Source organism: Calidris pugnax, unplaced genomic scaffold, assembly GCF_001431845.1.
Source record: "Calidris pugnax isolate Ruff unplaced genomic scaffold, ASM143184v1 scaffold68, whole genome shotgun sequence".
Classification (NCBI taxonomy): Eukaryota; Metazoa; Chordata; class Aves; order Charadriiformes; family Scolopacidae; genus Calidris; species Calidris pugnax.
The window spans coordinates 4,690,307-4,716,473 of NW_015090921.1; the positions used below are offsets into that span (position 1 = coordinate 4,690,307).

General features: G+C 48.7%; 1 protein-coding gene across 2 annotated transcripts in view; it reads left to right on the forward strand.

Moving 5' to 3' along the window:
- TYRO3 (TYRO3 protein tyrosine kinase) overlaps window positions 1-13,287 on the forward strand; it is a 40,002-nt gene extending 26,715 nt beyond the window's left edge. For both annotated transcript variants that reach the window (XM_014950351.1, XM_014950352.1), the window contains 7 exons: window positions 1,873-1,953; window positions 3,671-3,763; window positions 4,478-4,599; window positions 4,872-4,981; window positions 6,450-6,609; window positions 7,887-8,023; window positions 10,862-13,287. In XM_014950351.1, the coding sequence (XP_014805837.1) occupies window positions 1,873-1,953; window positions 3,671-3,763; window positions 4,478-4,599; window positions 4,872-4,981; window positions 6,450-6,609; window positions 7,887-8,023; window positions 10,862-11,237 (1,079 nt within the window). In that variant the 3' untranslated portion in view covers window positions 11,238-13,287. The remainder of the gene's footprint in view (window positions 1-1,872; window positions 1,954-3,670; window positions 3,764-4,477; window positions 4,600-4,871; window positions 4,982-6,449; window positions 6,610-7,886; window positions 8,024-10,861) is intronic.
- Window positions 13,288-26,167: the final 12,880 nt, after the last annotated feature.

The following is a 26,167-nucleotide window of genomic DNA, read 5'->3' on the forward strand; positions in this document are numbered from 1 at the left end:
ATCTAGGGTGGTTTGACTCCAGATTTTAGTTCAGGCTCTTACAGAGGCACATTTGGAACGGGTACTGAATTTCGCTGATGTTTGTCCTCATTAGTTCATGTCCTTAGGAGCTCTTCTGACTGTAGATCTCCATCTGGATCTCCCACACAGGTGCTTCTAACGTTTCTGTGAGGTTTTCAGGTCAGGAGGGATGGGCAGAGTAAAGGTGGGATGCTTCTCACTTAACTTTAGCTAAAAGATTGGCCCAGAAACTCTGTGTGAAACACTGGTTTTCAATTTAGATTTCCCAAATGGCAGGGCAGGGTGCTAACTGTTGAATCATCCTTCCCTTCTTCTTGGACTGAAGGCAATCTCTAGAAATATCTAAAAACATAAAATGATAAAGCAAATAACTAAGAGAGGAGCATAAATCAGGGGTCTCAAGCAAAAGGAGGCTGAAGTGTTTGGCTTCCTTTTTTTTTTTTTATAAGGCTAGTTTTATTGCAGTTTTTGTTGACCCTTTTCCTCTGGGAGCATTCTTCTGCTCCATCCCTCTTAGACCAAATGCCTTTCTTTCAGAGCAGGAAGATGACCTTCCTGCAGAAGTGGTCTCAGAGGGCTTAACAATGCTAAGTAATTAAACAGCTGTGTCATCTGTTTGTGAGTGTCAGCTCTTGGCCAGTTTCTGAGATCTTGCTTCAACCCTTCTGGGCTGTCCCCATGACAGGTAACAAACTGGAAATGGGCTGCAGCAGGGCCCCTGGGGCTGGCCTTGGTGGGAGGATGGTAGCTGGCAGGATCTGGTATATGTTGTCAGCCCCATTCCCCCAACCCCACGCTCAACATACTGGTTATAAGATGGCATTATCTTGGGCTCCGCTGACTCTACAGCTGAGCAGCAGCTCTGTAATACAGAAGCAGTACAAAATGCCTTTGCTTCTTCCCATTTTCCTCTTTTGGGGTCAGATGCACTGCTTGTGATTATTGGGAAATAAGCATGTGCCACACAGTAGTGGAAGACACTGGTGAAAAACTGGTGGAAAAATTATGCTTTTGGAGGTAGATGTCCTGAGCGCCATATTTTGCTTCCTTCTTTTCAGTGCCAGAGTTCCTCATACTAACGCATGTTGGGTGGGGTAAGCAGTTACAAAATTAGGGAGAGCAAATCTAGAGCCAGATCTAATGCAAAGAGGCTGTTGTGCTGTGGTATAAGGCCACTTCAGGCCAAAATAATTTGAAGAGGGTTTGGCCAGTTGCATTTCCTCTTATCTCCCTCAGAGAACACACCAGGGTAAACACTTCCTCCTGTGAATTAGCATATCAGGCACACACGAGTGGGCGTTCTGTGTTTTGTCTGGTCAGCTGTGATTCATAGAAGTCATTCCCCATGTTTTGAGAGATAAGGCCTGATTGTGCCTCAAATGGTTTAATCCTGGCACCATTACTCAGCTCTGACGGCTGTCAGCGCTGAGAGCTCCTTCAGCCAACCCATCCACTCACTGCTCCAGCTAATCACCCCATCTCTGACCAGAGCCTTGCTCAGACTTGGCCCTCATGATACAGCTTCTCCAAAATTCTCTGCCTGGTATCCCAGCTCATACTCTGACTCTGCATTGTCCATCTGGTAGTGGACTGCTTTCTTTCCCTCCTGTTTTCCTTTGCCTTACGGGCTGCCAGCGCAGTGGCCTCTGTCTGCTGGTAGTGCTGCCTCTTCTAGGCACGTGTGTGCTGAATGCTGCTGGCTTGAACTGCAGAATGAAAAATGAAGCTGGGAGCTGTGTTTCTTATGGTTATTCAGCTGCTTTGCCAGTCACCCCTGGAGTGAACCTGCTGTGAATCGCACTTTCTTCACAAGAAGCTGTTCCCTCACTGCCTGCTCTGGTCGTTTCACAGGGGAGTTTGGGTCAGTTCGAGAGGCACTACTGAAGCTAGATGATGGCTCTTTCCAGAAAGTGGCAGTGAAGATGCTAAAAGGTAAGTGGAAGCACGGCTACCTGAAGTACTTAAGAGAAGAGAGCTTGGAAAGATTAAATGCTATCTGTCCTGTTCTCCAGCAAACATCCCCTGATGCTCTTTACTCCTCTCTGAGCTTCCCACTCAGCCACTCTACCCGTGTTGTCTCCCATCCCTTTCATGTCGGTCTTTTTGTAGTAGAAGCTCTTCAGGGAAGGACCTATGCCACCTTAGTTGCTTGTATGGCACCTAGCACGTGGTGAGTGCAACCAAAACCAAGGCACAGCTACAGCTTCTTCTGTGTATAGAGGATCTTGTTCAGTGGCTTGATTTAACACAGCACTACATCACGTGGCATGGACAGCTCAGACAGGTCTGATTTTCCCTAATAATTCAGCAGTGAAAGATGGTATTCCTCCAAGCATATATTGTAGAATAAAGAGTGTTTGGGCTGAATGTAGTGACAAGCTCACTCATCTCAGTCAGGCATATTTGACTAAGTAGTCTAACTCCCTTCTGATATGTACCTTGGTGAGTGTGCACAACCAGGGCAACTAGCACATTCATCAGGCAGAAGTCTGTAACAAGAAAAGCAATTAATAGATAGGTATAAGTCAAAGCAAGTATGTACATATATGTGTGTGTATATATATATGTGTGTGTGTTAACCTATGTTATTTCACACCTGTTGCCTGTAAGGCAAAAATTAACTGTGACTGATTTAAAGCAGTGTCACACTCACTTATCTCTGGAGCTGAGTTTGCCAGCCACAGAATACCAGTTTGTGCTAAATATACTAGTACCACATTAGTGTAAGTCACATCATTTTATCCAGTTTCAATAATAATTCTAATCAGTTTGCAGGCTTTTGTGTAGTCAGACCGTCTACCTTGAGGCATGTAACTTGACAACTCTCTGTCACCCTCCAGAGGCACCTTCCTTTCTCCATTGACTGTAAAAAGGGAATCTACTTTTATCTTCTGAATCATATTTAAATTACTTGCCTGAAGCAGATAATGTGAATACTCCCCTACAGGTCTAAGTCTGATCTCGTAGCAGGACTGGAGGACTCCTGCTAAATTCAGCAGCAGCAGTGGGGGAAGTAGTCCACTGGGCTAATTCTTGGTTATATTGATATACTTCCATAAATCTGGAGTAGTAGCAGTGAGAAATAATTTACTCCAAATTTATAGTCATTTATGTCACTGCTGACTTTGGTCCAAGTTCTCCAGTAGTGTGGTTATTTAAGAAATCTTAGCTCTTGCACCTTAGAAGACTGAATCATGCTACGAGTCATAAAAAGCGTTAATCTTTCGTGTCATCCTTGTCAGAGATGAATTGGGGTCTGCTGTGCCAGCCAGGGCCTCCAGGCCATCTCCTCAGTTTCAACACTTTCTTTAATTTTGTGTGTCCCCACCCCGACATTGTGGTTTAGGTCCTTTTAGCTAATTAATTCTCACATCTTTAACCCACGCATGATTTGCATGGCTTCCAAGAAAGGTTGTTACTGGGAGGAGAGCTGCTAATCAGCAGGGCCTTGCTCTGCCAAGAACCAATTTACCAGATGTCCCTGATGTGTGCTTACTGCCGCCCATCCCAGGAGAAAGTGTCAGGCTCTGCTTTGTTGTAAACTGGCTCATGTGCTGTGCCACAAAGAACGAGCTTTTGATCATCATTATCTGCAAAGCCCCTTGGAGCCACCCACAAAGGAAGAAAACTTACAGTTGCTTTTTTCCAGCGGACATCTTTACCTCAACTGACATCGAGGAGTTTCTGCGAGAGGCTGCGTGTATGAAGGAGTTTGACCACCCTCATGTCACGAAGCTGATCGGTAAGCCAGCGCCTCTGCTCGTGGTGCCACAGAGCACCTCCTGTTCCTGCACAGTCCCACACAGCCCCACATACACTGTGTCCCCCTCACTGCTGTCCAACAGAGGTGTTAGTGCCACCACCTCTGTGCTGCCTGGAGTCCTGTGTGTATCAGCATTGCTCCTTCCCCGGCCTAGAGGGAGTTGAAGTGCGTGTAAGTGCTCACAACACTTGCCCTCACACACCTATAATAGGCATTTCTTACTTAAGCCATTTCTTTGGGTCTTGCAAATACTACAGGGAGAGTGTGGCTGGCTGAGAAATGTCTAAACTGCTCTGAAATGTGGACAGGTGGGTTGGTAGATAAATAGAGCAAGAGGAGGTTGTGCCTTCTCGAAATACTGTGTAAGAACCAAGGCACTCATGGAACATGGACAACTTCCAGAATGTGGAGATTGCCCTGCAGACCCTGGGGTTTGGGGCTGTCTGGTCTGGAGTGATCCTAGAAATATTTATGCCACTGGGCAGTTAGTGCTGCCTCTGGAGTAAACAGGGTTAGAGGTATCTTAACACCTTCTGGCATGAAGCCATGTAATGGAGCTTGAAGCATGGAACCTACCTGCTGAAAGTGCATGTTTTCCTCCAAATTTGTATGAGAAAGGCAAGCAGCTTGTAAGATTTCCCTTGGGACTCCTCTGTTTATTAAAACCCCTTTGCCTGTGTGTGTTCTCGTTAGGAGTCAGTCTTCGGAGCCGTCCCAAGGGCCGTCTCCCAATTCCCATGGTGATCCTGCCCTTCATGAAGCATGGAGACCTTCATGCTTTTCTGCTGATGTCACGGATTGGGGAAAACCCTTTTGTAAGTCTGCCTTGCAGTAGAATTCCTTCTGGGAGGGTATGGATTTTCAGAGAATGTAGTTGGGTCAGTTCAGGGTTGGTGTGATACCAGAGGAAGTTATTGGATGTGGTGTTAAAGTATTTAATTCAATGCATGATGAGGACCAACTCCTTCATTCTGTGTTCTCTTGATGTCCCCTGTCCCTGCTCAGTAATCTAGCAGCAGATCTTGCAGTTTTGCCATACATACTTGAAAGCTTCCAGAAATAGAACTTAAACTCTTATTTCTTTCAGAATTTGCCTGTTCAGACACTCCTCAAGTTCATGATTGACATTGCCAGTGGGATGGAGTACTTGAGCTCAAAAAATTTCATACACAGGGACCTCGCAGCTCGGAACTGCATGTAAGTGACCCATGAGTTTTTAGAGGAAAGAAAGAGGGTGAGAGAGGGATGAGAAGCCTCTCATATGACAGAAGTGGGGAGGGATCCTGCCTGAGGATGCTGATCCTTGCATTTAAATGACAATAGCCATAGGGGAGCCATGGCCACGAGGGTGGGGGTGTGTGGTGGTGCTGGTGCTGCAGGTAGGGAACAACTCTTAGTATCCCACTGAGCTTCCAAATCGACCCTATTTATAAGGAACCTTTCCATCATTGGTTTGCACATGTATTTTCATCGGGTTGATTACAATATGTGTTTGTAATTAGTCACTCTAGTGGCTGTGTGTCAGCATGGGCTATTTGTTCCACAATATAATGTAACCAACAGGAGAGCAGGGGTTTGGCTGTGTTAGGAGAAAGGAACTTTCATTGTAGCCTGAAATATGTATTTCTTGTATCTATTTTGAGGACTTGATTATCACAGTATAAGAAATGTAGAATTTCCCTAAAAGCTTGTGAAGAATGGCTTATGTGGAGAATGCCTTTAGAAATAATTGCCTGGTGAACACACTATATAATTCCACATTGCTGTTCTTGTCCCGAAACCGCCTTGCCTGCTTTGAAGGGAAGAAAAGTCCTTTTTTTTTTATGCTTTTCCCTCTGCTGCTTCCCTGAGAACGGAGTAAGGAACAACCCATTCTGGCAGGCAAAACTCTGCCTCTGAACAAAACCACGACAACCAGTAAAATCCACAATGAGACACAGATTTCCAAAGGTATTTGAATGTCTAGATGTACAGGCAGGACCCTGATAGCCATAATGAAAAATGATGGCTTAGCCTGCTTTGACATTTGAGAAACCTATACTGATTACCTATTTTTAAACATTTAAAAAAATGCAGACTTCCTTCAGAGCAAGTTGAATGCCTATTTCATCATACCTTCTGGGAGAAGTAGGGAGTCCTTTATGAGACCTGGGAGCATGAAGTCTTTGTGGGCTTTACTTGCTCTGTCTACTATTGTGTCTAGGTCTAAGTGGGTGACAGGGAAATTCAGAGCATTAACCAGATCTGGAGAGAAGATCTTGCAGATCTAGTCTGGGCAGTCTAGCCAAGGACCTATGCTTTTTAGTTGCCTCTACAGGGTGTAGGCCTTAGTGGTAGCAATGAGCACTACAGATGTCCTCTGTTAATCTTGGAAACTACAGAAAGTATCTGAGCTCACTTTAGCTGACAGAGTAGACCATATGAGCATGGCCACTTCCTTACTTCCTTAGTCCTAATTATCTCCCTGTTGGTCTCAAGGAACTGACTTGAGATGTCTAAACTATTTCACATTGGTCATCAATTAGATAAAGTCGTTATCCCTCTGGGCAGTGCTTAGTGAATGATATACCTCAATTCCCTGGCCAGACAGTCCTGGACATACCTCTTTTTTTTTGCCCGGGGTAGCCAGTAAATGCTTTTCTTAGTCCTTAAAACTTTCCCTAAGGTTGGATGAGAACATGAACGTGAGTGTTGCAGACTTCGGGCTTTCCAAGAAAATCTACAGTGGAGACTACTACCGTCAGGGCTGTGCTTCCAAGCTGCCAGTGAAGTGGCTTGCTCTGGAAAGTCTGGCGGATAATCTGTACACAACACACAGTGATGTGGTGAGTTTTGCTCTGGTACATTTGGGGACCACCTGTATTCCTCCTGCAGTGGAGGAACCCTGTATTCACTGAGCATGGGAAAAAGCCCTAGTGATGAGAAAGGGAGTTTTCCTTGTGTTTGAAGGACAGTGTTATTTCTGCCTTGAGAGTCTCTTCTTTCTTACTCTTTCCTTTTTCTTCTGTATGACAATTTGAAGGTGACATTTGAAATGCATGTAAGCCACATACTCATATACCAGTACAGCAAAGGTACTCTGTCCTGCACAAGGCATTGGTGGAACATCATAAATCTTGAATATATCAGTGTGTAGACACTCCATAACTTCACCCATGGGGAGTGAGGCTAAACCCATTCATCTGACACTTTTGCTTCCTTTCACTTTGTGGGTTTTTTTTGTTTGGTTGGTTTTGATTTTGTTTTGTGTGTGTTTTTTTTGTTTGGTTTTGGTTTTTTTTTTTTTTACTTCTGATATCTTCTCCCCTGTTCTTTGCTCTCTTTTGATCTGATTTCACACTAGTTTTGTCCTTCAGGCCTGTGGACTTGCCTTCCCAGTTATCCATGTCACAGTGTCCCTGAAGAGATCACCAAGAGTGCCATGTACCTTGGCTGCTGGGTTGCCCAGTGATTGCTGTAACCACTGCAGTGTTCAGTGATTAGTGATGGCTATTTCAGCCAGTTTATAGTAGACACTGGACAGGGTTTTTCTTATGAAAATAGTTTTTTTTTTTGCACCCAACAAACCTTGCAGTTTAGTTTAAATGTACAAGTATGACTATTGCAGTATAGAGCGCAAATGAACATGAGCCATAATTGGTCTGTTCCTTGCCCTGCTTATTGGCTGAATTCTTTCATTTGTGCCCGTACATTTCCAGGAACGCAAACTATGGCTCAATGAATTAAGAAACTGATTTGTGAGCCCCAAACCAAAATCTTCTTGTATCTGGGAACCACAAAACTGATACTGTGTACCTTAAAGAGCCACGAGTAGGAGATGCTTGGGGGAGGCCTACAGGTAGAAGACAGCAGTAGCTCCCAAATCTTCACCTGCTCCACTGCAGGATGGAGCCAGCTCTCTTCCAAGATGGTGTGTCAGGATCAGCCACATCTGATGGGTCATTTCTTTGTTTTCTAGCTAGTTTGGGTAGTCCTTGCATCACTGCTGCTCAGGTGACGTTGCCCTGGACTGTGAGGGTCGGCACAGTCTGAACATACTGAAACCCACCCCGGCCGTCAGGGAACTGTCTGTTCACTTGTTCTGTGTGCTGTTCCCTTTCAGTGGGCCTTTGGGGTGACCATGTGGGAGATTGTGACCCGAGGGCAAACCCCTTACGCTGGCATTGAGAATGCAGAAATCTACAACTACCTCATCAGCGGGAACAGGCTGAAGCAGCCGCCGGAGTGCCTGGAAGATGTGTGAGTACTTCCTCGCCCTGCTGACATGTGATTCCTTGAGAACTTTGGCTCGCTGGAAGGAAACGGGGGCAGCTGGCTGGGATGCTGATCTGAGTCTATCCGCTTCCCATTACACAGAGCCATTCACTAGAAAGTCTCTGGGTTAGCTACCAGATACTCTCTGCTGGCAGGGCTCCCTGGAACCTCTGGTAGCTACACGAGCAGCTAACTTGGCTCAAGGATTTGAACAGCATCAACGTTAGCAGTTCTTGGCTTTGTGGAAACTCTTAACTGTGTTTCCAGAAACTCACTGCTCCCTAGCTTCTCAGGGAAGAGAGAAGAGATGAGTTTTGTGGCTGAATAGCCAGCACCTGAGAGAAGAGATGAGTTTTGTGGCTGAATAGAAGAGCAATCTAGCAAGACCACGAGGAAACTGGGCTGCAGAGGCAGTGGCCTGCACGTGTCTTTCAAAGCTGGGCCCAGTTTTCAAAATCAGATCTACTGCTCTCACAGAAATAACAGGATGAAAGAGAAGAGGGCAGATAGGACGGTTTAAGGTTCTGTAGATCAATGTCCCACCTTAAATTACAGGTGGAAACAAAACCGGGACAATCTTGCAGATACTGGTTTCAGAGTCAGACTTGCAGGAAGGTCTCAGGTAGGCCAGTGGGGAGTAGGCAGCCACAGGCTGCAGCCTGTGTTCGTGCCTTAGTCCAGCAGCCAAGGGACCATTCTTGGCCAGCAGATTACGTGAAATGGTTACTCAGGAACCTTTGACCATGGATGGTGGCTGGAGTTTCCTGGAATCCATACATGAGGCTGAAATCCCCCAGGGAGTGTCACCCTAAGTTCTCCCAGGATAAAAGCTTGCCTGGCCCGGAAAAGGTGAAATCATTTCACTGAGCGCCCAACCACATTTCTTAGCATCCTGACCAAAGCAAGACATAACTATGAGCACTGACTTTAGTGGCCTTTTCAAGCCATTCCTTGTGTGTGAAATCGACAACATGAAGTCCTCTTTCCTCCCTTTTTCCTCATTGTAATGACGGATTATTCCATGCGGTTTCCTTTCTCCAGCCTTTTTTCCACTTGGGGAATAATCTGTACACTTGTTATTAAAGCTGTACACTTTTTTCTTCTCAGCAGTTCATTGTAATTATTCCCGAGTTTAAATGAAAACATGGTTCTACCACTGCTTAAATTCAGTGTACGTCTGCACCTTAATTGCTGTGAGTGGCTTTGGTTCCAAGATGTGGAGCTTATGGCCATAGGATGTTGTAGAGGCCAAAAGTAGAGAAGAGATTCAGAAAGCTGCTAGGCACTAAAGAAAAATCCATCAAAAACTACTAAAAAGATCAAGAGGCCCTTGAGCTACAGGTTATTGAGACCTGAGAGAATATACCAGAAAGATCTCGTTGCATGCTCACCCTCAGTTTATGTGCTTTCCCGTTTGCTACTGGCCACTGTCAGAGGCAGGGTACTGGGGCAATTGAACTTTTGGGCTGACCCAGTACAGCCAGTAGTTTTCTACCTCTTTCAAATGAATTTCTGCTGTTTGCCAGCAAGGGTAAAATAATTGGTATCACAGAATAGGAAGTTTCTATTTTACCTGGCGCTTTTAGAGTTATTTCTACTGTTTGTGAGGGACCTAAATCAGGATTAAGATGACTGAAGCATAGAAGCTTTCTGTAAAACTAGCGTGAGACCAAAAACAGTCTTGTAAAGCTGATAGCCGGCAAGGGACACAGAAAGTAAAATAAAAGCCATCGTGAAATGCTTTATTTCCCAGTAAGGGCCATATCGGGTTTTTTCCATTTACAAGTTTAACTGAGGTTCGTTTGTCTGCGGTGTTTCTCAGTGCCAGCACTGTGCTTTGTTCCCCTTCCCTGAAGAACTGGCAACAATGCTGCCATAGGAATGCAGCTGCCAGTCTTGTGGGTGATGCACAAAGAGGAGGAGGAGGAGGACAATGGCTCTGGCCATGCTCCAGCCCAGTGGGAGCCCAGCCAGTGCCGGCCATGGGCCGTGAAGGTGGCCACAGAGGGAGCACAGCTCCTTGCCCCTTGCCCAAACCCAGGCCATTGGGAGCCAGCAGCATCTCCTCATGCTGGCCCTCAGGCAACCAGAGCTGAGGTGGCTGGTGTTTGACTGCAAGAGAAACACTGCAGGACAGGGCCTGAGGCTGGTGATGGCACTGAACACGTAGTAGAAAGGCTGTTTCAGCATCCCATCTTCCAGATGTTCCTCCACAGCCCTCTAAACAAACCTGCTGTGCCTCCTGCCAGTCCCGCTGGCAGCCGGTCAGGCAGCACCAGCGGCACAGCTCCATGACGCCGAGAGCGCTGAGTTAACACGTTGTGAAAAAAGAATATTCTGGAAAATAACTTTCACCTCCCTCAGCTGGATCTCTGCTTGCTTACTTGCTTCCTGTGTTTTAATCTGCTTTTGAAGTAGAATTTCTAGGGATGGCTTCAGCTGCAGCACAGGTTGTCAGGATGCTTTGTGTGAATAAATTCATAAGCTATTACTAAGTGGTGTCACACTCACGGTCCTATTCTAGCTCTTCAGAGACAGCAGAAGGAGGTTTTTACCAAGAAGTTCAGCATCCTTTGACAGGGCTTTTGGGGTTTTTGGTACTGTCTAAATAATTACTTTGACCAAAAAGAATGCCTTTGAAAATGGAAAGGAACAAGGAGTTAGACGCATGATGGCTGCCCATGTGCTGTTACCTGTGCAAGGCCAAAGGTGATAGGTTTTGAGGAAAGTGTCTGTGCTTTTTAAGCTGCACTGCGTGGAGACCTTCTTTGGAGGGTGGCTGCTCTGCTTCTCAGTGCTCTTGTCTCCCTCTGTATTTTGCAGCTACGATCTCATGTGCAGATGTTGGCATCCTGAGCCCAAGCTACGCCCCAGCTTCGCAGTGCTCCGCTCTCAGCTGGAGATGATTCGGGGGAGGATGTCCGCGCTCTCTTCCAGTCAAGATCCTCTCTATGTCAACATTGGGAAGGACAAAGAGGTGTCTACGAGTGACCCTGCCCTGCACGCCTCCTTTGGAAACACGGACGGTGAAGAAACTGTTGCTGGGGCAGCTGCTGCTGTCACAAGTGACTATCGCTACATCATGAGCCCCTTGTGCCTTGGAGATGATGCCGAGGGTGAAAGGCACCCAGATGGGCAGGAAGGGGAGGACAAAAGCCTTCTGTGTGAGCTGGAGACAGAAGGAGAGAAAAGTTGTTAGCCTGTACATAGCAGTGACACTCTGCTTCCCTGGGATGGGATGTGTGCAGCCGCAGCGCCGTGTCGCCTGGGGCTCTGATGCTGGATCTGAAATGGCTTTGAACAGTACTCCTGGGCAGCTTTTGTAGCTTTCACCACCTGTGTGGGCTGCAGTGGTGGATGGCTCGGAAGGACCACAACCCTGACAACCCCTTGGATTTGGGGGAGGTGGGCTGTAGGGTTACAGATTGATTGCATCCAGCTGAAAGGAGTTCAGAGCTAAGGTGGGCAGTGAGAGTCTGCTCCTCTGATGGCTGGAGCAGAGCAGAACACACCTTCTGTTCAGTCAGTGCTCGCTCTTGTGTAGATGTTGTCTTCGATCCTGGCTGCGTGACTTCGGGACTGGTACCTCTGAAAACACTAGTGGGTATTTACACTGTCGTTCAGGACAAGAGGGCAAAATTCCCCTTGTGTTTCGCTCTGCAGTACTGCCTAGACTTGTTGCCTACCTCAGTGGTTCTCAAACTGATCTGCAGATCTGCTTCTACCCAGCACTGAATTTGAGCATCTGGCTTACTTCATGCAGTGACACTTGCTGCTTCCTCAGTTTGGGGCTCTTTTCAGAGTTTCAGACACCTTGGTGAGCGATGAAATTAGAAAAAATGAAAATCCAGCATCCCTTTTCACCCCACATATCTCTTTTATGTCTTTCTTCTGTTTGATGCCAATTCAGGCCTGACCAGACTTGCAGCTGGCATTAAAATGCAAAGGGAGGGAGAGCAACTGGCATGTGTGAGGACAGAATCCAACTTCAAAGGGATGGAAAGGAAGCAGTGTAGAGAGGACTTAACAGCAGTATGGGGAAACAGTGCTAATTAATACTAAGTGCTGCCCTCCAGGAGAGGAAGGAGACAGCTTAGCTACAGAATGGCAGACTTGCTTCGGTTTCAGCGGGAGCAGGATTCAGCATTTGCTTTAAAATAGGACTCGTTTAATCTTTCTCTTTAACAGTCCTATGACTTTTTCAAATAACCAAGTGCTGTAGCTGCTGCAGTGACAGTGTGAAATTGGTTTTGGGAAGGTGTGTGTGTGTTGGGGAGAAGGGATTAACTGTGAGATCTCTCTGAAGAGAGAGTCCTCATGATGAGAAAGCTTGAGAACCACTGGCCTTCCTAGTTAGGAGGTCTTCTGGCATGCTGTAAAAGTCACATCAGAACATAGACTAGTATCACTGCAGCCTTCCAGATAGGGCAAAATTAATGGTTTTGCCCTTCAGGTTTTGTTTTGTTTTCCAATCAGCATGTCTGACTCACTATAACTGCAAGTGCTTGTGTGGTTTTTAATAATTTAATAATATTTTACTGTAAATCAGCATTTGTTTTGTGCAGTGGTTCTCAGCAAGGAAGTGCAGTTACATCTTACTCTACTGATCCTAAATATTTGCTAGATCTTAATTTTTTATTTCCAGTGCGCTGAAAACTCAGTAGTATCACAAGACTTAAGATTCCACTTGGCTCTTTCTCAGAAACGAATTCCACAAACGTCATCATTTGCTGAGTTGGCAAAGGTGGGACCAGTTAAGTCAAAAGAGATTGCAGACTTGATACCAGAACACTCCGCCTTTTGATGCCCTGTATTTGTGTATTGTAAAGCTTGGGGCTAGCTACAAATTTCGGGTCCAGTTTCAGCCCTTAATGAGAACACTTCCTAGGGAAGGGGAATTTCAGCCTGGGGCGTGGGCATGGGTCCTTTCTGTAAAGTGATGTCCTCCAGATGTCTCCCAAAGTTCGGTACCGTTTCTCAGTTGCAGATACAAACTGCACCGTCTTATACCCCAGGCAGTACAGAGTTTTCTCTTCGTTTAGCTGGAATACTGTAAATGCAGGTGAGAAGATAACACCTAACAAAGGGTAACAAGAAACCTGTGCAGTGCACGTTTGCAGTGAAGGCAGAAGGCTATGCTCCCTGCAGCTGCCTGGGAAGCGCAGATGTACATATAGACTCTAACTTTGGGAAGCATGTTGTTAGTTTTTATGCATTTTTTTAATAATAAAACATGTACTGTGTCTGAGTCCCAGCCTATCTGTGGCAGAGTTTGTGGTGATGCTCACTTACAGGGTGGGGTCATAGTGAATTTGTCAGCCCCAGCAGAAAGACCTCTTTCTCCCTTCACCAAACATCCCATGCACAATTAAGCTACTTCTTGGAGGCAGAAAACGTTTGGCTTCCCCAGACTGCAGTTAACTCTGCATTGCTCCAACCTTGAGACTTTGAAGGCTGAAATCTGATGAGCACAGGCCAGTGGTTCCACAAAGACATGGGCTCTGTGGCCACCACTGTGTGGGAGCCTGGGGAGAAGCACTTAGTGGGACATGCTCTATCCTACCCGGGAGTGCAAAACCTCTGCATCAGTCCCTCCCTGAAGACTTGTTGCCTGCACCCATCCAAATCTTCCCTATGGAAGAGAGGTTTGGAGGCGGTGGGTAGAATTCAGCTGCTGAGTCAAATGTTCCAAGCGCAACATAAAAGAGCCCCTGGATTTCCAGCTCGCAGAGAAGAAAAGGTGTGTACCTCACGCTTTTATTCTTCATCAGCAAACAGCACGTTGCACGCCCTCTGCCTGCCAGCTCACACAGAGAGGAAGAGTGATGGTAAACGGTAAGAACACTCACCCCCCCCCACACACACCCCCCATCTGCAATGCAGGAAAAATGACTTCCGAAGCACAAAGCGGCTGATTTAGTTAATATTTTAAGGTTCCATTGCCCAGTGATGTCCCTTGGATCAGTTTCAAATGATGATTTAATCCTTTCGCGCACAAGCCTGGTCAGACCAGGTACAAACGAGGCTGTAGTGTGGGTGGGAGAAGTGGCACCGGGAGAAGAGCTAGTGAGAAAAAAGGGAGGGAGGGAGGTTTTAAAATGGGGGCAGATGGGGGATGAGCTGTGAAGGCAGCAAACAAGGGATCGGGGAAGCAGAAATGGGGAATTTTATATGTGAAATCTAGATGGGATAAAGCGTTGGCCCAGCTGGGACTGGGCAGGGGTCTGAGGTGGGGGCTGGCTCTGTGTTTTGGGAAGGGATGAGGTGCTCTGGTCCGGCCCCAGCACCCTGCAGCTCAAGGGGCTGTGTACAGCTGGCCTGGCAGCGCGGTGACCCTGGCCCCAGGGAAGCTTTAGCCTAACGGTTCTGATTTAGGCACCAGTCTGGCACACTGGGTTCCTAACTAAACCAAACTTTTCCCTTATGACCACTTTTTTTTTCCTTTTTCCCACTGCCCCAGGAGAACAGCACGGTCCCTCCCATCCTCCTGCGCAGGAGCTCTTGCCCCATCCCCTGTGGTGGGACAGCTGCCCACCTGTGGAGGGGCACTGGATGAGTCTGCCAAAGCAACCTCTATCCCACACTGGTAAGCCTGACCACACACCTCCATCCACACTCCCCGAGGATGGGACAGGGTCTTTTTTTTAACACAGCCTCAAGACACTCGGGGCAGCTGCCGGCCCACGGTGCTTCATGAGGGCACGGCAAAAGCTTGCAGCACCATGTGTGTCACACTAGGGGTTGTTCATGCAGGAAGAGAGATGCCCCAGTCAGCTCCACTGGCAGGGCCCTAGGCCATGGGCTGGGATATGGGGATGCTCCAGCCAGATCCGATACCTGTGTGGGGAACAGCGAGCTCAGGGCTGGCAGCTCAGCAGGCGCCTGCAGTGGATGTGGATGTACCTCGGAGCCAATGCACACCGACCCGGGGACCTGCCACCTTCCTTCTTGACCTGTGTTTTGGGGGAAGTTATGCCATCTTGACTCACTAAAAACCCTCCCTGAAGTCAAATGCCATTAATTTTGAGTAAAAGTTAGAGCCTGGCTGGCCAGAGAAAGGAACAATGTTTGCACATACATATTTTCCTGATCCACATTCTGTTTTGCTGGCAGTATTTTTATTTCACTGAAAGGGTTATCAGCCATTGGATGGGCTGCCCAGGGAAGTGGTTGAGGCACCATCCCTGGAGGTGTTCAAAAGGCAGGTTGATGTAGTGCTGGGAGGTATGGTTTAGTGATGGTGATGCTTCTTGTTTGTTGTGCAGGTGTCTATTTTTGTCAGTTAGGTTGACGGTTGGACAAGATGATCTTTAAGGTCCCTTCTAACCTAGAAGAAGAAGATTCTGTATTCGTTTTCCCCTTGTGCTCAGACAGCCACCGGTTTTTGCAAATTCCTGTATGTTTCCCCAGGGATTCCTGTGAAGCACCCTCATACCCAGTCCTAATTTTATACTGATTTGTTATTTAACACCAATTATGTTCCCTTAAAATAGCGAGTTGTTCTAGGAACACTCGGAGCAGAGGGAGCCTGGTCTCCTGTGGATTTGTATCCCGCAGGTGGTTGCAAGCAGCGGGTGAAGCGGGTACCTACTTTAAGGTACTCACAAGAGCTTTTCCCTTGGTGGAGTCTCTAAAGTCACTGAATTTCCATCTGCGGTGAAGGTACCGATGTGGCACTAATAGGGTCTGCCACACACAGCCTGTTTTCAGAAAACTTGTAGGGACTTAATTATCCTGCAGACCTCAATCTTGCCGTCGCGTTTGCCTGAAATGAAGCAGTGGATTCAAAAGCTATTAGGGCCAACACGTGCAGCTGGTGATCAGAAAGCCCTGTTACCATGGGAAACCCAGCTAAAAATCAATTACTTAGTCCAAGAGCAGAAAAGACTGACGGACACGGGTTTTGATTGCATTTGCTCTGTCGTATAAAAGGAACTGAGCGTCAGTATGAGTCAGACCTCAGTCACCGCGCCGAGGTCTAGTGACAAAACAAAGATGATCGACTCCTCGCTTACTAATTGCTCCGTGGATCCTCCAGCTCCAGGCACGCCAAGCCAATTCATTCCTAAATGTGGGTAGGCTGGGGAAACGGCACATCTTTTGGTCGTGTCGACAATAGGACCGAAATGAGGAGCTGGGTGTTTCGGCGGCGCGGTCGCCGGCTCCCACCGAGCCCAGCTTTCCAGCCGGGCGCCCCGATGAGCCTCCCGTCGCAGCTTGGAAAGTATCTAAACAGCTTTTGTTCCCTCCAGTTTCTTTTCACTGGCTTAAAATAGAACTGAAAGAAACATTTGACCTCAGGAAATGGATAGCACTTGTTGATTTAAGATTTGTTGAGTTCAGTAGGGATGTAATGGGACTGGACTAGTTTCCAGAAAAGTCTTTGTAGGGGCTGGCTCTTGCCAGCCTGTGGTGTGAGGAAGCAGGAATTCCTGAAGAGGGAAGAGGGTTTGCAGGTATAAATGATCTAATTGGGAATATAAGATATTGCACTACATGGTGATAAACACGTTGCCGGTAAAGGTGACAAAATGGGGGAGCTGGGTGAAATGGTGGGGCACGGGAGAGGAGCAGGCTGTGTACACCGCAACATGGCAATTAGTGCAGCAAATTCAGAAGGTGGCTGCTTTCTTAGTTAATATATAAGACAATGATCCTGGCTGCTACCCTGTCATTACCCGAGCTGCGTGGGAGGCTGCTGCTGCCTCTTTACTTCTGCTCCGCCGATGAATGCCTCTGCAGCAGCCGCTTTGCTCGTGCAGCACGGGTGTTAGCTGGGGCAGAGAGCCCTTTGGCCACTCGCTGCTGCCTCTCCTTGCTCCTTCTTATTAAATTACCTTAAAAAGAAGCTAAAACAACCCGAGGTTCACGTCGCTAGATGATGTAAAGCAGCATGCCTCCACTAACATCAGGTGAGGTTCAGACCCAATTAATACGTTTCCTGGTAATATTTGTCTACGTTATCCCTCCTCTTGCACAAAGATACACAAAGAGAAGCAGGAGCAGAAGTATTTTGCAGGCTTGTGGCTGAGCTTTAACAGCCCTTCAGTGCCCGTGGACCTTGTACCCGAGCTGCAGGGTGTGAGGGCAACGGAAGATGTAGACTTTGGGGGTTACGCAGGGGATCCAGACTGTGCCCCGGAACAAAGCAGGCACTTTGCTGTTTCCAGAACCCCCAATACTAAAAAACCTTGTGTCAAATCCCAAATTCAAGGCTTGGCTTTTTCTCAGCAGACAGCTGGAGTGGTTTAAGACCCATCTCCCCAGTATTTATTTGCTCCCCTTCTACTGGAAGTGGGGATCCCGGCAGCCGGGGCGGGCGCTGCTGAAGGTAGGGAAGACGGCAGAGGATGCAGAGAGAAGGATGAAGCAGAGGCACATGTTTCTACCAGCACTGGCTGTGGGGGTGGAAATCTCCGGCAGAGCAAACAGCCGGTGACTTCTCACACTCCCTCCCCCCCAAGTCTGATTCACTCCAGCTCCTCTGCCAACACTCCCCACTACGCCGAGGCCCTTCCACTGAAGCTGCTGCGCTGGGGCTGTACCTGAGGCAACGACTGGGCTCACCCTGGGAAAGATTTCCCATATTTTCCACCCCTTGATGAAATCTCTCTGGGTCACTGCTGCCCTGCCAGCAGGCCAACATTTTCTGCAGACATCGTCAGGCAAGGGTCCAAACGAGAGGAGCTGAACCTATTTATAGCAGAAAATAACACGGCTCAGTATTTTCTCCCTTTTCTCTCTTAATATAGTCCGGGAAATATTGCTCAGAGTCTGCTGAGCTCTGCCAAGCTGTAGGTAGGGGGCTGCGGTGCCGTAACTGAAGGCAACAGTTGGCCCACGGGGACTTTATTGGGGGGTTTATGGTCTCACATTCATCCATCGTTGTCTCGGTGGAGCAGGCCTTATCCCAGAGGCCTCCTGCACCGTGGATCTTACTCCCCTGTTGCTGATACTGGTGTAAATCAGTGAAATTTCAGTGAAATCAGTGAGCAAGGCACCGAGATCATTGCAAGTTGGTTCCCTGGCAAGAAAACGACACGACTGAGAGAAGGACGTGGTCTGTAATCTGGAAATGCACCCAACCTGCCTTTATACCATGCCCTGACCTCCGCTGGGTAAAGAGGAGTTGCTGAGATGACACTGGTTTTCCTCCCCATGCCTGTTCAGCTGCGGAAGCGTTATTTAGCACCGCTGAGCCCTGATGCTGATCCCGCAGCAGGGGCAACGCACAGCAGCTCGCGGAAGTCCAGGGGATGATGCCGTCACAAGGCTGGCAGGAGTTCAACATCGTGCCTTACAGCTTGCCTGTTTCTAGACTAATTTCTATTGGCATCAGGAGTCTGTGAACGTAGAAAATCTGCACTCGCCTTCGTTCCAGGAAGGCTCTAAACTTTCACGAGAAAAAAAAAAAAAAAATAATGGATTTATTTTCTCAGTAAACATCTTACAAATGGTCTGGGTGACAGAGCATCGCTGATGGTGAGCTTGGCAAATAAAGGAAAAAAAAATGTTCTTAGCTTAACATTAATGCGAATGCAGGAAAAATCCTAAAGAAGACAAGGCTTTCTGTGCTCTGTCCTCCTATGCATTTGCGGGGTGAGGTGTATCATCTCTGTCTCCCCCACAACTCTCTTTTCCTGGACCTGCTATGGCAGCTGGAAGCAAGGCACTGCCTTGTTCTCAGCAGGTATAGTGGAAGGGCACAACATACCTTTCCCTCGGTTCAGATGAACCCACAGACAGCGGCGACTGCCTGGTGTCTTCCCATTTGAGCTTTTGCTTGTAGGGAGGATGCTGGAAACAGGAGCTGAGCTGGCTGTGCTGGCGTTGGTGGGATCCCTCCTGAGGTGCTCAGAAAAGCCCCAGGGCAGCCTGAAGCGGGCAAGGTTTTACCCTGAGGGTCTGGCTGCAGAGGGCTGGCCAGGGAGCCCGCATCGGCTGCTTCAGTGGAGAGTTGGGAAAGCTCAGAGAGGGCCATGGTGGGAAAATGTGCCCGTGGGGGACATTTTCTCCTTTGCAGTGTGATGTTTGTGTCTCTGAAACGCCGGCCTCCTCTCCTGCAGCAGGAATCCAAGCTGCTCTAGGGACTTAGCTGAAGGACTTTGCCCTGGTCTTTAAAATCCCTCACATTTCATTGTTTACATTCCCCAGAAGTGCGCCCATAAAGGTGGGCCCTTCAGAAAGCTGAAGACATTCACTTAACGACCTGCAGGTCTGTAGGGGAAACACTTCACCGTTCACCAGAAGGTCCTGTTTCCCCCACAGCTCTCCTTCCAGCCTGCCCAGCCCCCAAATCCTATTTTGCATTCTGCCAACGCAAATTCAACACCTCCCTTTGACCACATTCTCCTTCATATCCCTGTGCCAACCAGGGTCCAGAGCTGCTTGTCCTGCCTGGCTTGGGGCAGCCAGGGCACCAACAGCAGCCCCTGAGCCCCAGTGGCTTTTCCACCCACAAAGATGCTGTGTCTGCCTGTCTGGATCCCTCACCTTGCTGACCAATTCAAGACCTTTGCCATCATCCCACTGAACCATCCTGGGGGTCCGAGGGGGCAGGCACACTCCCCCAGCTGGCCTGGGTGATCTAGTCTTCTTAGCAGTCTTGCTGGTGAACAGTGAAAAGTAATCCTGCTTGTGTTTCTGCATATATATTTAAACGTGATTCAGCTGTTGAGAGGGAGTAGCAGATTGCTGAGAGAGAGAAAATTCTGGTCTCTGGCTCCACACAGTCTGAGAGCTGGGAGATTTTCTTGGCCAGACTTTTTCTTCTGCTCAGTTACACCTATTGGCTCCTGCAAAACTACAGGAAGCAACTGAAACGAGAGTTTGGCCTCAAACGAGTAATTTTGGCTTTGCATCGACATTCAGCGTGCAAAACCTGATGCGATTTCTGGATGGACAGTTGGTGAGCTCCCCTCTGAAGCCAACAGTGAAACAGGCTTGGGAGAGATGCAGAAACGCCTTCGACAAGTGTTTGTGCTCCCAGTTTGTGCAGAGTTGGCTGCATGTTTGCTCCCTAGGATGCTTCTGCAGGGTCGTGATGTGGTTACGCTGTTTATCGGCAGCTTCTGTGGAGAAAGGGCTTTGCATATTTGACAGCTGCCTCGCCTGTGCCATTTTGTAATTTCTCTGGATGCATTTCAGTAAAATACATACCACGCGGAGACTGGCTTTAAACTGGACACCTTAACGTGTCCTTGCTTTGGGTAAGGATGCTGCTTTCCTAGCGGACATCCTTACAGTCCCTTCTCACCACGCGCAGGGACTTTTGGCTGGAGCCCCGCTGGGAGAGGGGCTGTGGGAATGCACCTACGGCTCACAGGCTGCCCCAGGATCCTCTGGTTCCCAGTTCCGGAGAGAAGCTGGACTGAAGCAACCATTCCTGCCCCAGATGGGTACAGAACAGGCGGCAGGTTGCGAGCGCCAGCTGTTTTGCCCTGTGAATACGCTCTGGCTGCGCTACTCACTGATGCAGCCATGGCTTTCCAGCAAGTTTCCTTGCCTCAGGCGAGATGCAGGGTGTCTGAGCTGTCTCCGGGTTACGTGCCTGCCTCAGGAGCTTGATTTCTCCTTTGTATGAGCCTCTGAGGTAGGACACGGGTGGCAGCCGAGCAGGATGCTTAGGGCAGTGAGTTCCTTTGGGTGGCAAGGTTGCTCCTCCTGCTGCTTCGCTCTGCCGGGGCAGCGCTGCTGAGGCTGGAGGACAGGGGAGGGGAGAGGGTGTCCCCACACACAAAGGGGACAGCTGGTGCCTTGGGCTCCCCCCGCTTGCTGTTGGGAGAGCAAAAATTTTGCAAATGTGCAGGAGCTTACAGATTGCCCTCAATGGTCTGAAGGTGGTTTCCAACCCATCCAGCAAACTTGGTGCCCCCACTGCTTCCCCTCTGAGAGGTGCCCCAGCCCCTGGTGCCTCCCCCTTCCCATTCCCCTTCTCCTCTCTCTCCCTTTTCCTTCCTCCCTGTTATCCCTGGGGGAAGCCGCCCGCTTTGGGGAAGGGCCAAAGCCTTGGCTCCAGCGTGCCAGCGGGTGGCAGCCAGGGCTGTGGGGCAACCTTGCAGGAGGGACACACCATGCCTGCTTCACGTCCCCTTGCACTGGTGTGAAACAGGACGGAAAGGCTGCAGAGCAAGGATGTAGTCTGTCTTTTAGTGCCTTTTAGGTCTTTAAGACCATTTGTGGCTCTCAAAGCCGCTTTAAATGAGGATATTGCAGCAGAAGAACTATGGGCTTTACCTATCTGAGAAATCACCGGCGCTTCCAGCTCACAAGGAAATAATTCTGGGAGCCAGCCAGCGGCTTTGGCGCTTACGGGAAGGTCAGCCGGGAGCACCGAAATCAGGTGCCTCAAAGCCACAGCTGCTTCCCACCGGTGCTGGCAGAGGAGTGTAAACAGGTTCTGCAGCTGGTGCTTCCTCCTGGGCTTCTCCAGGGTAGCTCCCTCCTCCTTTGGATCAAGAGCCACCAGCGTTTGGGTCCCCAGAGTGTCCCCTCCTGAGGGAACGTGTATCACAGGGAGAAACCCCAGGTTGGCTGGGCTGGTGGAGCAGGCACAGTTCCTGCCCCCCTTCCCGGGAACCAGCCTCCCTCCGCAGTGTATTTCAGGAAAGGTTTATCCCCACCCCCTCGCCCCCGTTTATTAAAAGGTCTCGGATTTGTGCGGTTTCGATAATGATCTGTCCCCAGGGAGCTGCTCCTTCCCGGCAGCTTTGGTGGGAGGAAGGTTTAACCCCTTGCTCCCAGAACGTCCCAGATTGTCACCCGTTGCAGCAGGGAAGGGGTGGCACAGGGTGGGTTTTAGCCAAACGGGCAGGGAAAGGTTTGTTGGGCTACGAGGCCTTCAGAAGGGGAAAAACAAAGAAAAATACCAGGCTCAGCAAGGCTTATTGCAGCGGAGGAGCCAAAGCTCCGGTGAATGGAGCAGCTGAGGGAAACGGGAAGGCTGGAAGAGCAGCACTGGGCTGTTTGCTGTTCCCTCAGGGAGCCACCATCTTCAGCCAGATCCCAAAGGTAGCTCATGCCCGTTAGGAACTGGCCCCACAGCAAAGAAGCCAAGTCCCAGCGTCTCACCACAGACACATCCCCAGGAGGTTTCTGCCTTAAACAAACACCGTGCCAGAAGGGAACTGCAGAGACGCGGAGCAGCCAGCAGCTCGCCTGCTTTGGGTGCTGCGGCACGTCTCTTCTCTCTACAAAGACAGGCTGAGAGGCTGAAGTGCAGTCCTGTCTCTGCCCAGCCTGCTTTGGGCTGGAGAAAGCAACAGTTTGGGAATTCAGAGGTCACGACTGTCCCCAGTCCCTCTGGAGGAGAGCCGGAATGGGAAGACCCCTGCGCAGAAGAGGACTTGGTCATCTTGCCCATCCTCAGAGGCACAGGCTCTGGCGTGTGTGTCCAGAGATGGAGGAGTGTCTTCACCACCAACAACCGGTCAGGAAGACATAAGAAGGAAGGTTACCCCCATCCTCAGAGGCACAGGCACTGGCGTGTGTGTCCAGAGATGGAGGAGTGTCTTCACCACCAACAACCGGTCAGGAAGACATAAGAAGGAAGGTTACCAGGGCAGGCAGTCTGGAGACCTCGAGCAGTTGGTGGGCTTTATTACCCTGGTGAAACTAAACCAAGAATAAAGGCAGGGGCAGGCCTTCTACCTCACCTGCTGTTCTTCCTCGCAGGACGACTTAAGAAAAATCTGGACAGGCTTTCCTCCTAACCTCACCTCCCCACTCCCAGCAGCTGATCCCTGCCCTCAAGCTTTGGAAAGAAGAGCCTTTCCTGCTCGACAGCGACGCTGTTACCTTCGCAGCTCTGGTGACAGGTATTAAGGGAAGGCTCAGGCTTAAATCGTGACGATGCTGCACACCAGCAGCAGCTCTGAGTGTAACCAAGACAACTGATCTTTTTTAAAACTTTGCCCGACAAAAAACAACGTTAGGGAACTCTCAGAAAGCAGCCGCCGTCGGTGACCCCTTTCCATGCATTCAGATAAGAAAGTCCTTATTTGGGGATGCAAAATTGACACTAGAAAGCTAGTAAATGCCAGCTTCACAATTATCTCAGCAATCTTTATCTGGCTCCCGTGTGCGTAATGCTGATTTCATGAAAAATTCACACATTATTTTCTTCATATGATCCTGACTCATTCGGTGCCCAGGAAGTTGCATCCTTAGTTCTGACATTTTGCAGATTTTGAATGATTGATTACAGCATTTAAATAACATACTTCAAACATAAGGGTGGTGGTTGTTGTTAAGTGTAATTATTGTTGTTTAAGTGTAATTATTTTTACATTATGACTAATTATAAATGGATATTATTAATGGGAGAACAAAATTTGTTTATCGGGGTTTGAATTCTGCAGTCACCAGGAATAAACACACCAGGTAATGAGTTTGGCAATAAAATGCCAGCCTCAGGCATGGACCAGATTTAGCACCGCCCTTTCTCTTTGTATCACACTTCCTTCCTCCCACGAGCTCAGCCCACTCAAAACCTGTATAATTCCTTCCTAGAAAAGGATGTGCCTGTTTCTGCTCAGTTTTCATAAGCATATGCCTTTATTTCCTAAATATGTTCCTCGGTGGGAACTCTCCTAATGGATTTACAGGCCCATTTTATCACCCTCACTGGAATGGGTGGGAATGGAAGAGTGGAAGAAGCTGGGGTTTGATTTCGAGTGAAGGGGAGTCCCGCGGGGAGCCGCCTGCCGACGGGAGCAGAGAGAAGTGGGATAATGAGGGAGTGGGATCCTCTGGGTGAGCTGATCATGTGGAAAAGCAGCGTGGTCCCAGGAAGAACAGGTACTGCTCTTCCCCCAGTTTCCCCTTTTAAAGGTTTTATTCAGAAAGGTAAGTGTTGGGAAGAGGAGGAATATTCTTCTTCTCACTTATTTAAGCTCCCTGAATCTCTGATGAACTCTAGCTTCCTGATACTCAGCTTTCAAACAAACCCCAATTAGCCAACAAACAGGAGATTTTTCATAGGTGAAAAAGAAAAAAAGCAGCGGGAATGAGCAGCAAAAAATTTTTCTGCCAAACCTCACCACCTCATTTGGGCATCTCTGCTTCAAATTACAAGCACATTTTCAAAATTAAGATTTCTGACTTGCATCGGAACTCTTCCAGCAGAGCAGCCGCGAGACCTGCCTCTCTCAGATGAAAGATGGGGTTTGCATTAAGAGGCCAAACCAACACTTTTTTATTTTTTTAAGCCGTATCCCGCTGTTGGCTCATTTCTCTGATATTCACGAACACGATGAGGTTTCCTTCAAAACAGCTCCAGTCAAAAGCGCCTTTTTCCCTCGAGAAATAAATATCAATGACCTACTTCCCCTGCATGTGGTTTCTTTCATTTTTCCAGAGCCCCAGCACCTTTGATTGCCTTTCTGTCCCTCTTCCCGTTCTTTTCTGGGTTTGCAGCCTCATTACATTTAACGTCAAATGGTAAATTTCATTTGCGTGAGGGAACTCAAACACACCCTGTGGCTGGGACTCGGGCACCGCATCCATTACAGCAGCAGGAGTTCCAAAGAAGCGGGTTGAAACTTGGCTGTCCCTCCACCTGCTCCAAAAAAACAGGAGCAGGAACACCAAAAAGACAAGACCTAAACCCACCAGCGCCTACGCCCAAACACTTCCAAACCCTGGCTGTGAGATCACAACACAGGAAGGACTTGGATCTGCTGGAACGGGTCCAGTGGAGGGCCACGAAGATGATCAGAGGGATGGAGCACCTCTGCTATGGAGACAGGCTGAGGGAGATGGGGTTGTTCAGCCTGGAGAAGAGAAGGCTCCAGAGAGACCTCATAGCAGCCTTCCAATATCTGAAGGGGCTACAGGAGAGCCGGAGAGGGACTCTTTGTCAGGCAGTGTAGTGACAGGACAAGGGGTAACAGTTTTAAATTGGAAGAGGGGACATTTAGATTAGATACCAGGAAGAAATTCTTTACTGTGAGGGTGGTGAGACACTGGAACAGGTTGCCCAGAGAAGCTGTGGCTGCCCCATCCCTGGAGGGGTTCAAGGCCAGGCTGGATGGGGCTTTGAACAACCTGGTCTGGTGGGAGGTGTCCCTGCCCACGTAAGGTTCCTTCCAACTCTAACCATTCAATGATTCTATAATTTCCAGCATCTGCCTTTCACAGGAGCTGGAACTGGATGATCTCTAAGGTCCCTTCCAACTCTAACCATTCTATGATTCTAAAAACCCCCCAAAGGTTTCGCTTCTGCACCATTAACATGTAACCTTTTTTATGTGGATCCCTCCAAAAGGAATCCCCCCTAAAAAAGGTATTTTTGAGCTGCTCAGTGAGCTGGGAACCACCTGCTTCATCCCACTGGAGTTCAGTGTCAATTCCAAAGGAAGTTCAATTTTGTATAAACGTGTGCCTAATGACACACCTCCCTCTTCACATCCCTTGTGGACTGTTACTGTCACAAATCCTCCGTTAAGGCCACCCTGCCTGGGGAATGCCAATTGCTGCTGTTGATGAGCCCCTTCTGAGGCCGAGACCTCCATCACCGAGAATTTCATCCTGGGGCTACACCACGACGCCATCACCCTCTGCTTGCTCATGTTTTTTAACGGGTTTCCATTTCCATCCACCCGACCCCAAGTCAACCTGGGATCGTTTTTCCAAGGCTATGGAAGACACCTCGCCTTCTCCACCAGCAGCCACCCCGCTTCTTCTCTTGGTGGCCATCACACCTGGTTCATCCAGCCCCACCTACCCCCTGTGCCCACAGCTCTGGCCAGGGGGGGTTTACCTGGGTTGTTTTTCCTTTTTTTCTCCTTTATTATTTATTCTATTATTTTACTTTGGACCGAAGGTGGGCTTTCTGGAGGGGAATTTCCAGAAGAACCTTCTGTCTTGAATGTATTATGGAACAGGGCCCCTGGGTGGCCTTTGTTCGTTAGCAGTCTCCCGTTAATGGTGTAATCGGTACGACTGCAGGCCCCCAGGAGTCCCACCGGGCACAGGCAATGCCGGAGAGGCACGGAAACGTCGATGAACCACGTTTAACGGCCCCGTAGCTCGAACCCGGTGCCCGGGGGCAGCAGAACCCCCTTGTCCCGCCGTTCGCAGAGAGGCGGGAGGGAAGGCGGAGCAGGCCGCGAGGGTACCGGCTACGCC